General features: G+C 53.1%; 1 protein-coding gene across 4 annotated transcripts in view; it reads right to left on the reverse strand.

Moving 5' to 3' along the window:
• The window catches only part of LOC132832947 (retinoic acid receptor RXR-alpha-B-like), a 39,515-nt gene that overhangs the window by 12,249 nt on the left and 12,050 nt on the right, over positions 1 to 15,216 (reverse strand). For all 4 annotated transcript variants that reach the window (XM_060851194.1, XM_060851191.1, XM_060851193.1 and 1 more), the window contains exons 4-5: positions 13,827 to 14,006; positions 12,032 to 12,195 (exon numbers count right to left, since the gene is read on the reverse strand). In XM_060851194.1, coding sequence (XP_060707177.1) covers positions 12,032 to 12,195; positions 13,827 to 14,006 — 344 coding nt within the window. The remainder of the gene's footprint in view (positions 1 to 12,031; positions 12,196 to 13,826; positions 14,007 to 15,216) is intronic.

Genomic DNA, 15,216 nt, shown 5'->3' on the forward strand with positions numbered 1-15,216 from the left:
TGGGAGTCGGGGGGGATCACACTCAGTCACACTGGGAGTCGGGGGGGATCACACTCAGTCACACTGGGAGTCGGGGGGGTGTCACACTCAGTCACACTGGGAGTCAGGGGGGTCATACTCAGTCACACTGGGAGTCGGGGGGGTCATACTCAGTCACACTGGGAGTCGGGGGGGTCACACTCAGTCACACTGGGAGTCGGGGGGGTCACACTCAGTCACACTGGGAGTCGGGGGTTCACACTCAGTCACACTGGGAGTCGGGGGGGATCACACTCAGTCACACTGGGAGTCGGGGGTTCACACTCAGTCACACTGGGAGTCGGGGGGGTCACACTCAGTCACACTGGGAGTCAGGGGGGTCATACTCAGTCACACTGGGAGTCGGGGGGGTCACACTCAGTCACACTGGGAGTCGGGGGTTCACACTCAGTCACACTGGGAGTCAGGGGGGTGTCACACTCAGTCACACTGGGAGTCAGGGGGAGGGCTGTGGCTTGAAAATTCTCCCAAACCTGTCCTCCTTTGAATAGATACATTATCCTGAGGAATGATCACTTGTCTGAATTTCCCCCCCGGTGCCTTATACTGGTGAGCCTCTGGTTATAATTAGATTATTTGGAATTTCTGACCACAAGACTGGTTATGCTCAGTTTTCCACATTTTCTTTGAAAAAATCGAATTGGTATTTTTGACGGGGTCAAACAGAGATCCCCTCCCACCCCTCCCTCAGCTTCTTATATTTTGTAATGTTTGCAAGTACACAGGACCAAAATTGCAGTCAGTGGTCTCATCGTTCTCACTTCTGTTCCACGTCGGTAATATGATATTCTGACACAAATGCGGCCAAAATAAAGCACATGAAATTTCAGCTCAAGCTTTTCCTTCTTCATTTTGGAAACAGCTGAGATCCCAAGAGAAATATCTCGCCAAATCCTACCCAGAGGGGGAAAGAAAAACATAATCCGGCCTAGCGCAGGCGCTAAGCCTAACTAAATTCGACTCAGATTTATAGTCGAGAGTGTGGAATCCTGATGAAGGCCTTTCGCCCAAAACGTCGAATCTCCTGCTCCTCGGATGCTGCCTGACCTGCTGCGCTTTTCCAGCAACACATTTTCAGCTCTGATCTCCAGCATCTGCAGTCCTCCCTTTCACCTACTCACATTTATAGTCAAGACCCAAATGCAGACCCAGGACGCTGAGAGGCACTGAGGCCTACCATGAAATTAGTTAAATACCCAATCTAATTGGGTGAAATTTATCAGTTACTACAAAACATACAATTTTCTGGAATATATATATATATATATATATAGTTTAGCGCCATATTCTTGGCCAGAATGATGAAATAGTTGATCAAATCGTTCCCAGAAAGTATTTTGAATAGGGCACAGATGCAAACCACTTGGCCTGACCTGTTCCTCTTCCACTCTGCCCCTGGTTATGGAGTCTAGAACCCAAGGGCTTACAATCTCAGGGTGTAGGGTAGGCCATTAAGGAGGGGAGGGGAGGAAAGGTTTGGTCGCGCAAAGGATGATTAACCTGTGGATTTTTTGAGACAGATATTTGTTCACGGGATGAGGGTGCCACTGTCTGGGCCAGCATTTATTGCTCATCTTGAGCTGCTGATTAGATTAGATGAGATTACTTACAGTGTGGAAACAGGCCCTTCGGCCCAACAAGTCCACACTGACCCGCCGAAGCGCAACCCACCCATACTCCTACATTTACTCCTTACCTAACACTACGGGCAATTTAGCATGGCCAATTCACCTGACCCGCACATCTTTGGACTGTGGGAGGAAACCGGAGCACCCGGAGGAAACCCACGCAGACACGGGGAGAACGTGCAAACTCCACACAGTCAGTCGCTGAAGAGTTAACCCCATTGCTGTGGAGTCTGGAGTCACATGTTGGCCAGACCGGGTAAGGATGGCAGCTTCCTTCCCTGAAGGACACTAGTGAACCCGATGTGGTTCAACTCACTGAATATGTTTAAGGAAGACCTGAATACTTTTTAAAAGGCATCAAGGAAACAGCATTGAAATGATGGATCAGCCATGATATTTCTGAACAGGCACTGAAAGACAGCTGGCCTACTCTGCTTCCTACTTTCTTTGCTTCTTTCATCTGAACTGATCATCGTAACCCTCCAAAATCTCACCGTGATACTGTCCGGCTCCTCCATCAACCACCATTACACATAACTATGTCGGAGCTATTACAGAGACTCGACCGAAAGAGGGACAAGACTGGCAGGTGAGGGCTCCGGGATTTAGATGTTTCACACAAGGTAGAGAGGGCTGTAAAAGAGGTGGGAGAGTCGTGTTACTGATAAGGGATAATATCACAGCTGCACTGAGGGAGGACATCTTGGAGGGCTCATCCAGCGAGGCCTTATGGGTAGAGCTCAGGAACAGGACGAGTGCAGTCACTTTGATGGGATCGTGCTCCAAGCCTCCCACCAGCCAGTAGGTGAGATAGGAACAGACAAGATTATGGAAAAAAAAAGTATAAAGATCAAGGCTGTTGTGCTGGGTGGTTCTAACTTCCCCTGTATTGCTAGGATTAGCTCAGTGCCGGGACTTGGATGGGGGGAGTGTTATTCGGAAGGTGTGTTCAGGAGGGTTTCTTGAAGTGAACAGTCCAACAAGGTAATGCCATCCTAGACCAGGGACTGGGGAATGAGTCTGCAGGGATGATCGATGTCTCAGTGAGACGGAATTTCAGAATCAGTGGCCAGAATACTATTACATTTCAAGTTACTTATGGATAAGGCCAAGAGGTGAACGTATTAAATTAGGGGGGGGGGGGGGAGGCGTTGGAGGTTGCTAACTATGGCAATACCAGGTAGGAACTGGGGAATATAGGTTGGGAACAGCTGTTTTGAAGGTAACCCACATCTGGCATATGGGAATCGTTGCAAGGCCAGCTGATTAGAGTTCAGGACCTGCACGTCCCTGTGAAAATGATGAGGGAAGGATGGCAAGAGTGAGGAACTCTGGATGACAAGAGAGAGCGAGAGCTTAGTCAAAAAGAGAGAGAGAAAAAATAAGAGTTCAGAAACTGAAGCCAGACAGAGCCCTTGAAGAAGAAAAAGGCAGCAGGGCAGAACTCAAAACATGGAGTCAGGAGGGCTAATGGGGAGCATGAAATGTCCTTGGCAGACAGGATTACGGAAAATGCCAAGGTGAGGAGCAAGAGGGTAGCTGGGAAAAAGGTAGCTCCCATCAGGGACAAAGCAGTGAAATTATGCACTGAGTCAGACAAAAGCGAGTGAGGTCCTTAATGTATCAGTATTCACAGAGGAGAAGGGAGTGGTGGATGGAGTGTCTCGGGAGGGGTACGTTGATATAAAAAGGGAGGTGGTGTTCAGTGTTTTGAGAAGCGTTCGGGTGGACCTGCCCCAGGACTTAATGGAATCTATCCCATGATGCTGAAGGAGGCAGCTGTGGAAAACCGCTGGGGTCTTCTGTTGTCTCCTCTTCAGTTACAGCGGAGGCCCCACAGGACTACCGGAGAACAGCCAACGCGTCTTTGGCAAGGAAATTATTGCAGAAGGTTCTGGGGGTATTTTGGGGGGAAAACACTTGGAACTCATGAGTGACAGGAATGTTGAAGGCTGGGGGGGGCAACCCGAGAGAAGTTTACACAATTATGAGAGACGTAGATACAATGGATAGCCAGAGTCTTTATCCCAGGCTAGCACTGGCAATTACCAGGAGATATAGGTTTAAGGTAAAAGGGGGAAAGTTGAAAGGAAATGTAAGAGGCAAGGTTTTTTTTTACATAGAGGATGGTAAGTGCCTGGAATGGGACACCAGACGAGGTGGTGGGGGCAGGTACAACTGCACCATCCAAGAGGTATCAGGCATTAAAGACACATGGAGGACGTGGAGGCAAAAGCTCTTTAGTTGAGAAAGGCGTTATGTCTCAGCACAGTCGAAGGGACTGCTCCTGTGCCGCACTGTTAGTTGTTCACTCCCTCTGGTAGCAAGTGCCACATTCTCAGCGCTACTTGGGTGAAGAGAGCTCTTCAGAAAGCCTGGTCGGACATCTTGGAAACTACCTTACGTCCGTGGCCTCTGTTCAGGCTTTTTGTTGTCCGGAGTTGAAAACACTCTCTGTATCAACTGTCAACACCTTTCAGAAACTGAAGGAGTTGTGTTGGACAACCCCGCTGTCTTCTTGGTGCGATTGTGTGTGCAGCCCCAGTCATAAATTAGTTGATCTTCAATTGACATTGGAAAGCTCATTGAAGTCTCAACTGGATACCCGATCTGCACTGAATTCATTTCACCAAAACAAGGCCACACTGCAGTTGTTCGTCAAACTGCACAGCCCGGCTAGGAACATTAAGGATGTGCAGAGTTTAGTTCCGATTACAGAAACATTAAGAAATATACATATGGTGAACTGTCGACGTATTCAAACCAGATACCCTCTGTAGATATTCCACTGTGCAAACAGCAGCCAGTTCATGGCGTATGCCACTGTATTGTGAATGTGGAAAAATAAATGGTGTTCCTATGTTTCGGACAGAAGGATTTTACTGACCGCTACGAGGGGAGGAGGAAAGGGAAGGAGAGAACAAAGACATTTACAAGGGGGCTGTGTGGGCGGGGGGGGGGGGGGGGGCAGGGGGAGATACTGAACTGGCAAGTGAGAGTTAGCACGAGAAAGAGCTCGCGAGGCAGCGCGCGAGAACGAGACAACACGAGGGCTAAACGCGCAGTGCTGGGCAAAGGTGACCGAGAGAGAACAAAGCAAGCGAGAGGACAAGATGGAGTGAACAATTAGGCGATAGAGAGAACGAAGGGGTGAGAAGGAGATCACAGACCCAAACTCTTCGGCAAAGAGGGGGGAGGGGGGAGTGCGAGAGCAGGGACAGAGTTTCTCAGTCTCTAGACCAAGCACATTCTGAAAAGAATCAAACCGTGACCTCGCGGGGAACACAGACACGATCGCTTCCCAAGAGTTTGCCTCGTTACCTTCGAAGCCCAGGGAACTGATTCAGAACTGGGGGGTTTTGATCATTATAATTTTGCAGGTTTATGAGTGAGAGCAAAGCCGAGGAGGAGCAGCAGGATCGATCATTCTAAACTAATTCGGAGAAACGCATTCATTAACACAGGGCTGGCGATGCGCTGCGGCTGTAGTAGGTGGGGACTGCTGGATGCCAGTGGGATCCAAAGCAAACACAGGAGCCCCGGCTCAGGGACAGGAGCCGGAGGCTGAGCTGCTGACTCGGAGACGGGTCAGGAACGTCACCTGGATGTGGTTTCAGAGGGTGGTCAGAGCCCTTAAGGTCAGCTGTCCTGATTTGGACAGTGGTTAGGGCACGTGATGTGGGTAAAGGGGGGGGGGTTGTCGGGAAGAACCTGAGCTGCAGAAGCTCAGCCCTCGCAATTCTCCAATACGACAACAGCAGGCGCTGTAGCATAGACGAGCAACCCGACCGCAGCACACAGTGCGGGGACCATTCAAGTGGATGGAGGAACTGGGAATGCTGTGGGAACAGGCGGTAACCTCGTCAGGGCGATGGATAGGGAGAGAGGGCTGCACAGTCTGGCCAATTCCAGGGTTCAGGACATCTACTCAAGGCGAGAGAGAAACGTGCCATGGGGGGGGAGGGGTAAGGACTGTGGTACCAGTGACATAAAAAGGACCAGCAAAGAGGTTTGGGTGACACAGTCCGAGTAGGTAGGGGAGAAATAGTAAAGCCAAACCTTCAAAGGCAATACCTGCGGCTGGTTACCTGAGCCAAGAGCAGCATTAAGGTGATGAGAGATGAACGCACGCTCACACAGGCTGGTGGGGAAGGAATTGGTTTCAATTCACGGCACTCCGACAGCAGTACTGGGGAGGGGTCAAAGCTGCTCCTCAGAGATGGTCAGGGCCTGAACCATTCCAGAAGCACTGCTCGCAAATCCTTCTCACTAGGGTGACAGAGAGGGCTTCATACTAACGAGTGGAGAGAGGAGGTGATCTTACATTGCACACTCTTCTTGTGTCTGTGCGGATTTCCTCCCACAATCCAAAGATCTGCAGGTCAGGTGAACTGGTCATGCTAAATTGCCCATCGATTAGATTCCCTACAGCGTGGAAACAGGCCCTTCAGCCCAACAAGTCCACACCGACCCTCCGAAGAGTAACCCACCCTCTGTCCCATTTCCCTCTGATTAATGTACCTAACACTATGGACAATTTCTCACGGCCAATCCACCCTGACCTGCACATCTTTGGACTGTGGGAGGAAACCGGAGCACCCAGAGGAAACCCACGCAGACACGGGGAGAATGTGCAAACTCCACGTTAGTGTTAGGTGTGTTAGTCAGGGGTAAATGTAGGGTAGGGGAATGGGTCTGGGTGGGGTTACTCTTCAGAGGGTCAGTGCGGACTTGTTGGGCCTGTTTCCATACTGAAGGGTAGCTAATCTAATTTCGGTTCAGATTTGTTTGTCACGTGTCCCTGCAGTCAAACACAGAACTACAGGGAACAGTGTCCAATGTATAAAGCAATGAATGAATAGGGCAGGATAGTAGGCTGGTGAATGATAATCAGAGTGTGGCAGGAGGCAAAGGGATAGAGAGAGCTCAAAGCTAATGAGTGCATGAGTAGATAAGGCCAATGATTGCAAAAGGACAGAGGAGCAGCTCTGTAGCAGAGTATTCATAGAAGAAATAACGGATGAATTGTTAGCACAGGCAGATATAAACATCCACTATCGAAACAGTCATTTCCAAGGCCTGGCTGCAACTTGACTAACCCTGAATACTGCAGGGCATTTTGAAAAGACAGGAAGTTTGGTAAAGGTGGCGGGTTGCTCTGTACATTAACGATATCGTGGGTATTCTTCGGCTCAAAACAAGCAGTTTACACCAGAACTAGCTGGAAACGAGCAATAGGAAAGGTCAGAGTTTACTTGTGGGAAAGGTTCATAGACCTCTCTCCTTTAAGAGCAGTTACCACGCAGGAGGGCATGCAGGGAAAGATATAAGTGCGATATGCAAGGACTTGCCGCAATCACAGTAGCTGGCTTTAATCTGCATGCAATTTCTACAAATCAGATAGGCCAAGGGTCATCTGGAAAACGAGTTCAGGGATTGTATTCGAGACAATCTTTTTCAGCACTACATTAATGAGAAACAAACAAGGGAGGAGAGTATCCCCAGATCTGGTAACGAGCAATGAAATATCGATGTTAAAGAGCTTTCAAAAATCATAACTTCACAGACTCTTGCGTTCAGACTGAAGGGGAGAAATGTGGGTCTGAGACTGGTGCATTAAACCGCACAGGGCAGCTGTAAGGGCATGAAGGCAGAGATTGTGGAGGTAAATTGCAAATAAACTCACTGGTAGCAGAGATACAGCGACGGGCTTCGAAGGGAATCCATACTAATTCTGAGCAAAGATGTATCCCCAGGGAGTAGGAAAGACTGAGCAGGATGCTGTAGCTAAGTAAGGAAGTTCAGGAAATTATCAAATTGAAAGATGCACTGCACAATTCTGCCAGGTTTTATGGCAGATCAAAAAATTGGACAAATTTTAAGAACCAGCAAAGAATGACAAAAATAAATAGCGTAGAGCTCGAGAGAAAGCTAGCTGGTCAACAAAAAACACAGGCAAATCTTTCCACTCTTTGCTCCGGGAAATATTCCAAACTCATACTCGTGCTGACTCGTTTGGGTTTTGGAACTGATAACGGAAAATAAGGAAATGGCAGATATTTCGTGTGTATCTTTACTGTAGGAGACACAGAAAATTTCAAAGGGACTTGAAAGTGGAAAAGGTGAAAGGGAGGGAGGGACTGAAAGCAGACTCCGCGAGCTGGGGAAAGGGGTGGGCAGGGGGCTACGACTATTGCAGCTCCAGGCTGACAGGTCCACAGAGAGAGATGACTCTCACGCGCCAGTTTTAGAAGGAGTCACACCACAGAGAAGCATTAGAGTGTCTGCAGAGGACACAGGCAGCTGACATAAGTGAACAAACATTTAACACACTGTACTGTGGGTGTGGGGGATTGGGGAGAAGTGTGGGGGGGTTAGGGAGAGGGGGGAGGGAGAGGGGGGAGGGGGGAAGGGAGGGGGGAAGGGAGAGGGGGAAAAGGGATGGGGAAAAGGGAGGGGGGTGAAAGGGAGGGGGGTGAAAGGGAAGGGGAGAGAGAGGGAAGAAGGTGGGAGGGACGGGGAGAGATAGAGAGAGGAAGAAAGGAGAGATAGAGAGGAAGAAGAAATACAAAGAGAGGAAGAATAGATAGAGAGAGAGGGAGAAAGACAAGGTGGTTCACACAGAGGGTGGTGCGTGTGTGGAACTAGCTGCCAGAGGACATGGTGGAGGCTGGTACAACGACAACATTGACAGGGCACCTGGATGGGGACGTGAATAGAAAGGGTTTAGAGGGATATGGTCCAAATACTGGCAAAGGGGGCTGGATTATGTTAGGATATCTGGTCGGCATGGACGGGTTGGTCTGAGAGGGGGAGAGATGGGTGTTAGGGAAGAGGAGAAAAAAGCTGGGAGGGAGGGAGTGGAAAGGTGTGCGGAGATGGAGTGACTTGCTGTAGGGAGAGAGGGGGGGAGTCCTCACAATGAGCAGCCGCCCATGGGTGGTGGTCTGAAGGTGGGCTGACTAGTGGGGCTGCACCGACCTTTCTGGCAACGTAACACTGAGGATGGAAGCACAAAGCGTCTCCCTCGGGCACCAGCGCTACCTTGGCCCACAGTTAGCACAACCTCGAACCAAGCCGGGAGAGAAAGGCAGTTACTTCCTTGGAGGTTGTCACCCGGCGAACGGCTGTGGCCTGAGGTTCGGGGTCAGCGAGTACTCGACAAATCGCATCCATCTGATGGCAGGGAGACGCAGGTTAGGGGCAGAATGGTAACGGGATCGGACACAAGTCAACAGGAGCAGGGGGTAGGGAGGGAGTATGGGGGAAGGAGGGAGGGGGAGGAACAGGGAGGAGCGCGGGGGGAAAGGGGTGAAGTAGAGAAGGAGGGGGGGAGGGGGAGAGAGAGAAAGAGAGAGAGTGACAGAGAGGGAGAGAGAGAGGGGGAGAGAGAGAGGGGGAGAGAGAGAGAGCAAAAGAGAGTGAGAGAAAGAGAGAGAGAGAGAGAGGGGGTTAGAGGGAGAGAGAGAAAGAGAGAGACTGACAGAGACAGAGCGAGAGAGAGAGAGAGAGAGAGCAGGAGAGAACGAGAGAGAGAGCACGTGAGAGATCCCACTGCATCATTAGTGCACAGAGCCATGAGTCCTCGCTGAACACACTGTCCTCACAGTCGCTGGGCCAACATTCTGGAACTTGTTCCATACCGACACCACACAGACTGCAGCAGGTTCAGGGTACCCACTTATCACTCCCGCTCCAGGGCAATCGGGATTGACAATAAATGCCCACCTCTACACCAATGTCAAATCCCGTGAAGGAATGAAAATACTCCCAGGTCACTTGTATGTTCCTGATGTGTGTCGATGGTCCTGTCTAGCTCACACCAGTCTGCCTGGACAATTAACTCGAGGCCTGTCAATGTCACAGGGACACGAGATGAACGTTCCTTCGTCCACTCACAATAAGTTGCTAAGAACCTTGAAGACAGCTGCCAATCTGCCTGAAAGTAAATTTACCAACACCTCCGATCAGACTCTTAATTCCCCCAAATCCAGAACTCATTTACAGACCCACCTTTAGGAGTCACATCTCCATGTCCCTTACATCCGTCTCATTTAGCGGCCTGTTCTAATGTCCTTTTGGAGATACTCCAGCCAGGGACCACCAGCCTGTCATATCCACCTTCAGCATTGTCCATGTTTCAGTGAGAGGGTCTGCTCTCGTTCTTCTAACTTCGTGTCAATTCTCTCCCATGAGGGAACAGCCCTCTCATCCCAGCAATCTGCCCAAACAGGCCTCACCATCTCAGGTCCAAACAGGCCTCACCCTCTCAGGCCCAAACAGGCCTCACCCTCTCAGGCCCAAACAGGCCTCATCCTCTCAGGCCCAAGCAGGCCTCACCCTCTCAGGTCCAAACAGGCCTCACCCTCTCAGGCCCAAACAGGCCTCACCCTCTCAGGCTCAAACACGCCTCACCGTCTCAGGTCCAAACAGGCCTCACCTTATCAGGCCCAAACACGCCTCACCGTCTCAGGTCCAAACAGGCCTCACCCTCTCAGGCTCAAACAGGCCTCACCCTCTCAGGCCCAAACAGGTCTCACCCTCTCAGGCTCAAACAGGCCTCACCCTCTCAGATCCAAACAAACCTCACCCTCTCAGACCCAAACAGGTCTCACCCTCTCAGGCCCAAACAGGCCTCACCCTCTCAGGCTCAAACAGGCCTCACCCTCTCAGGCTCAAACAGGTCTCACCCTCTCAGGCTCAAACAGGCCTCACCCTCTCAGGCGAGTCTACATCACTTCTTAGTTTACCTTTTATTTACTGTCTGTGCTACTGAACTCTGCGATCGGCCTGTATTGCTCGCAAGACAAAGCTTTTCACTGTGCCTCGGTACACGTGACAATAAATTCAACTCAACTCAATTCAATTCAATAGATGAGGCAATCAAACTGTACAAAATATTACAGGGTCTGGTCCCAACAATGTCTCAGCACAAGCACAAAGATACATCAAACCATATCTGCCATCTTCTTACCCATTCCAGTAATCTGTCCATGCCTCTGGCTTGTTGTCAAACTGACATTACTGGAAAACGAGAGGGTACTCGCACACATTCCCGGGGAGACCAGTCACCACCCAAATTCCAACAGATCATAGCATTCAGCCCTCGCTTCTCTCTATCCATTTAGCTGCCTCCATTTCTATTGGTTTGTTTCTCTTTCACAGACACACTCGCACCCATCCACACACGCATGCACAGATACACACACACACACAAATACACACTCACGCACAGATACACACACAAACTCACACACGACAGTTAATCCTGGCCAATAGTTAGCCCTCAATTAACAACCAGAAATGGGCTCTCTGTGTCAAAACCGTTTGTTGGGTTTCATACATTACAACAGTGAGTTCATACTAACACACGTATTCAAACACCTCACACCTGCTTGGTGGACGCAAACTACAGCAGGGGGAAACATTCTTCCTTCCTTGTTAGACGTCTGCATCCAGGGGGATTCTCTGCATCATCTGTCAAATGCTCTCATAACTCCTAAAAACCAAACCTCAGTTGGGGGCTACTGAGGGTGGGTGGGGGTGGGGGGGTGGGGGGGGCTGGGGTGTGGGCGTGTGGGGGTGGGTGTGGGAGGGTTTGGGGGTGGGTGGGTGTGGGGGGGTGTTGAGGGCGGTTGGGTGGGGTTTGGTGTGGGGGTTTGGGTGGGTGGCAGGGTGGGTGTAGGGGCGGGTGAGGGTGGGTGGGTGTGGGTGGGGGGTGGGGGGGCTGGGGGTGGGTGGAGGGGGAGTGGGCGTGTGGGGGTGGGTGTGGGGGGGTGTTGGGGGCGGGTGGGTGGGGTTTGGTGTGGGGGTTTGGGGGGGTGGCAGGGTGGGTGTGGGGGCGGGTGAGGGTGGGTGGGTGTGGGTGGGGGGTGGGGGAGCTGGGGGTGGGTGTGGGGGGGTTGGGGGTGGGTGGGTGTGGGGGGGGTGTTGAGGGCGGGTGGGTGGGTTTGGTGTGGGGGTTTGGGTGGGTGGCAGGGTGGGTGTGGGGGCGGGTGAGGGTGGGTGGGTGTGGGTGGGGGGTGGGGGAGCTGGGGGTGGGTGGAGGGGGGGTGGGCGTGTGGGGGTGGGTGTGGGGGGGTGTTGGGGGCGGGTGGGGGGGTTTGGTGTGGGGGTTTGGGGGGGTGGCAGGGTGGGTGTGGGGGCGGGTGAGGGTGGGTGGGTGTGGGGGGGAATGGGTGGGGAGTGTGGAGAGGGGTGGGGGGGGGGTGAGTGGATCTGCCTGTGCGCTTGCGTGCAGAGCTGGTGTTTGGAGGGTGGAAGTGAATGGGATTGTAGACCTGAAGGGCAGGCCCCAGGTACAAAGGCAGCCCTGCCCCCACATCCCACCGCCCCCCCCCCCGCCCCTTCCAGGTGGCACTCACCGACACCGTTTCGCTTCCCTCCCCGTCGGCCTGCAGCTCCAGTTTCTGCTCCCCCGCCACCTCGGCCTCCAGGATTTTCTCCACCAGCATCTCGTCGTTGGGCCCGCTGGTGGGCTCCACCTCTTCGCCCCTCTCTCTGCTCCTCTGCCTCTCCTCCTGGACAGCTGGGGAAAGGAGCACAGCTAATCGAAATCGGCTGACCCACAGCGAGACAGTCAGGGGCGATGTGCTGCAGGCTGGAGCAAAGTGGGGGGGGGGGGCGGTGGAAACAGGGTGGGGATGGAGGAGACAGCCGGGCAGGAGAGAGAGAGAGAGAGAGAGCGAGACAGGGAGGGCACAGCCAGCTGGCAGGAAGTGGGACATCAGTTGGGGGTCGGGAGAGATGGGGAGTAAGTCACAAAGAGTTTGGGGGAGGAGAGGGGTGGGTAGAGACAGAGAGCAGAGTGAGTGGGGGGTCAGGAAGACAGAGAGGAAGGGCCGAGAGAATGTGAGGCTGAGCAGGGAAGGGGCGAACTGGGGCGGGAAGGAAGATGGCAGCAAGTCTTTTGAGTTACCCGGGGTTGGGGGGGGTGAGAGAGAGGGAGAGGGGGAGAGGCAGCTGCGATGTGAGACCATCGGGAATAGAGGTCAGCAGGAATAAAGATTACTGGGCCAACGGGAAGATCCCTGGTCATGCAGATGAGCAGAGAGATCTCTGTGTCCATGCACATAGATCCCTGAAAGTTGCCTCCCAGGTTGATAGGGTTAAGGAGGCATACGGTGTGTTAGCTTTCACTGGGAGAGGGATTGAGTTTTGGAACCACGAGGTCACACTGCAGCTGTACAAAACTCTGGTAGGGCCGCACTTGGAGTGTTACGTACAGATCTGGTCACCGCGTTATAGGAAGGATGTGGAAGCTTTGGAAAGAGTGCAGAGGAGATTCACTAGGATGTTGCCTGGTATGGAGGGAAGGTCTTACGAGGAAAGGCTGAGGGACTTGAGGCTGTTTCCGTTCGAGAGAAGAAGGTTGAGAGATGACTTAATAGAGACGTATAAGATAATCTGAGGGTTAGATAGGGTGGACAGGGGAAGCCTTTTTCCTTGGATGGTGATGGCTAGCATGAGGGGACATAGCTTTAAATTGTGAGGCGATAGATGTAGGACAGATGTCAGAGATAATTTCTTTACACAGAGAGTAGGTGGGGCGTGGAACAGTCATAGACTTGCCAATTTTGAGGGCATTTAAATGGTTATTGGATAAACACGTGGATGAGAATGGAAGGGGCAGGTTAGATGGGCTTCAGATTGGGTCCACAGGTCAGTGGGACATCGAGGGGCGAAGGGCCTGGACTACACTGGAATGTTATATGTCACTGCCCACGCAGGGTTAAACTCGTGTACTGGGACGGTGTGGCTGTGAGGGGAGGGAAGTGGAACGGGTGGGGGGGGGGGTAGGGGGTGGGACAGGTGGGCACTGCCTTCCCAGTCTGGGGTGGGACAGGTGGGCACTGCCTTCCCAGTCTGGGGTGGGGTGGGACAGGTGGGCACTGCCTTCCCAGTCTGGGGTGGGGCAGGTGGGCACTGCCTTCCCAGTCTGGGGTGGGACAGGTGGGCACTGCCTTCCCAGTCTGAGGGGGTGGGACAGGTGGGCACTGCCTTCCCAGTCTGGGGGAGTGGGACAGGTGGGCACTGCCTTCCCAGTCTGGGATGGGACAGGTGGGCACTGCCTTCCCAGTCTGGGGTGGGACAGGTGGGCACTGCCTTCCCAGTCTGGGATGGGTCAGGTGTGTGGGGGACGGGTAGCGGTGTGCCTACCTTCCCGCTTCATGCCGGTGGCCAGACACCTCTGGTAGCGGCAGTACTGGCAGCGGTTGCGTTGCCGTTTGTCGATCGTGCAGTCCTTGCTGTCTCGGCAGGTGTAGGAGAGGTCCTTCCTCACCGTGCGCTTGAAGAAGCCTTTACAACCCTCGCAGCTGTGCACGCCGTAGTGTTTGCCTGAGGGACAACACGCCGTTAGCATCTCCCATGGCCGCCGGGCGGAAGGAGCATCGATAAGGCCCTTAAACCCTGAAGCGCGCTCCCTTATCCCTCAGTAACGGCCTGATGTTGGCAAGACCACCGAACTCCCGGGGTTGTGTTCACCTACTGAATGAGCTCCGCCAGATGTTTCAGCTGGTTCAAACCCCTTCACGTCTGAGCGCTGACTGACCCCATCGAGTCACAGGAATCGTGGACTCCCTGCTCCGCTCTCATGGTTTTATAACAATTCCTCGGGACATAGGAGTAGTTTTGGGCCCACTCCGCTATTTAATCCGATGGTGGGCTGGTCACAGTGTGGCCTACCCTCTCCTCCCCCCCTGCCTGTCTCCCATAGCCTCATCGATCGCCAATCTGTCTGTGCCAGCCCTCGATTACAGTGAAAGGCAGAGCCCCAAGGCCCACTGAGGAGCTTTCTCCTCAGCTCCATCCCCCTCGGGATGAAGGGTTTCAACCATCTGCCACCTCCCCCTTCCCTCTCCCCCAGTCAGCCTGCTGCCTGCTCCAGGAAGATCACTCGCCCTTTCTATGAGTTGCAAGCATCCTCTGAGCTCCCTCCTGTGCATTGGTCCCCACCCCCTGCCTGGCGACAGTGGGGGGAGCAGGTCAGGATTCAGTCGCCTCACCCTGACAACAGCAGGAAACCAGTGACACACCGGGCGCAGGTGGCCTGCCAGATGGGTAAGCCCTCGTAGCCGACGGTGACACTCTGCCACCATTTTGCTCGCGGGAGATCTGGGGGCTTGCTCGGTACTTACAGCCCGTCCCAAGTTGCCGAGGAGAACTCCGCGCGACTGCAGAATCGTCCCACTGCATCAGTACCTCACTCCCTCTTGTGATAAAACAGCACGACGGCGCAGTGGTTAGCACTGCTGCCTCACGGCGCCAGGGTCCCAGGTTCGATCCCAGCCTCGGGCTGCCTGTGTGTGGGGAGTTTGCACATTCTCCCTGTGTCTGTATGCGTTTCCTCTGGGTGCTCCCGTTCCGCCCTCCCCCCCAACCACACACACAGTCCAAAGGTGTGCAAGGTCAGGTTGGATTGGCCACAGTGTGTGGGCCAGGTGGGTTAGCCATGGGGAATGCTGGGATGGGGTGGGGTGGGTCTGGGTAGGATGCTGGTCGGTGGTGGTGGACTTGATGGGCCGAATGGCCTGCTTCCACTCTGTTG

The sequence above is a fragment of the Hemiscyllium ocellatum genome, chromosome 35, assembly GCF_020745735.1.
Source record: "Hemiscyllium ocellatum isolate sHemOce1 chromosome 35, sHemOce1.pat.X.cur, whole genome shotgun sequence".
In the NCBI taxonomy this organism is placed as follows: Eukaryota; Metazoa; Chordata; class Chondrichthyes; order Orectolobiformes; family Hemiscylliidae; genus Hemiscyllium; species Hemiscyllium ocellatum.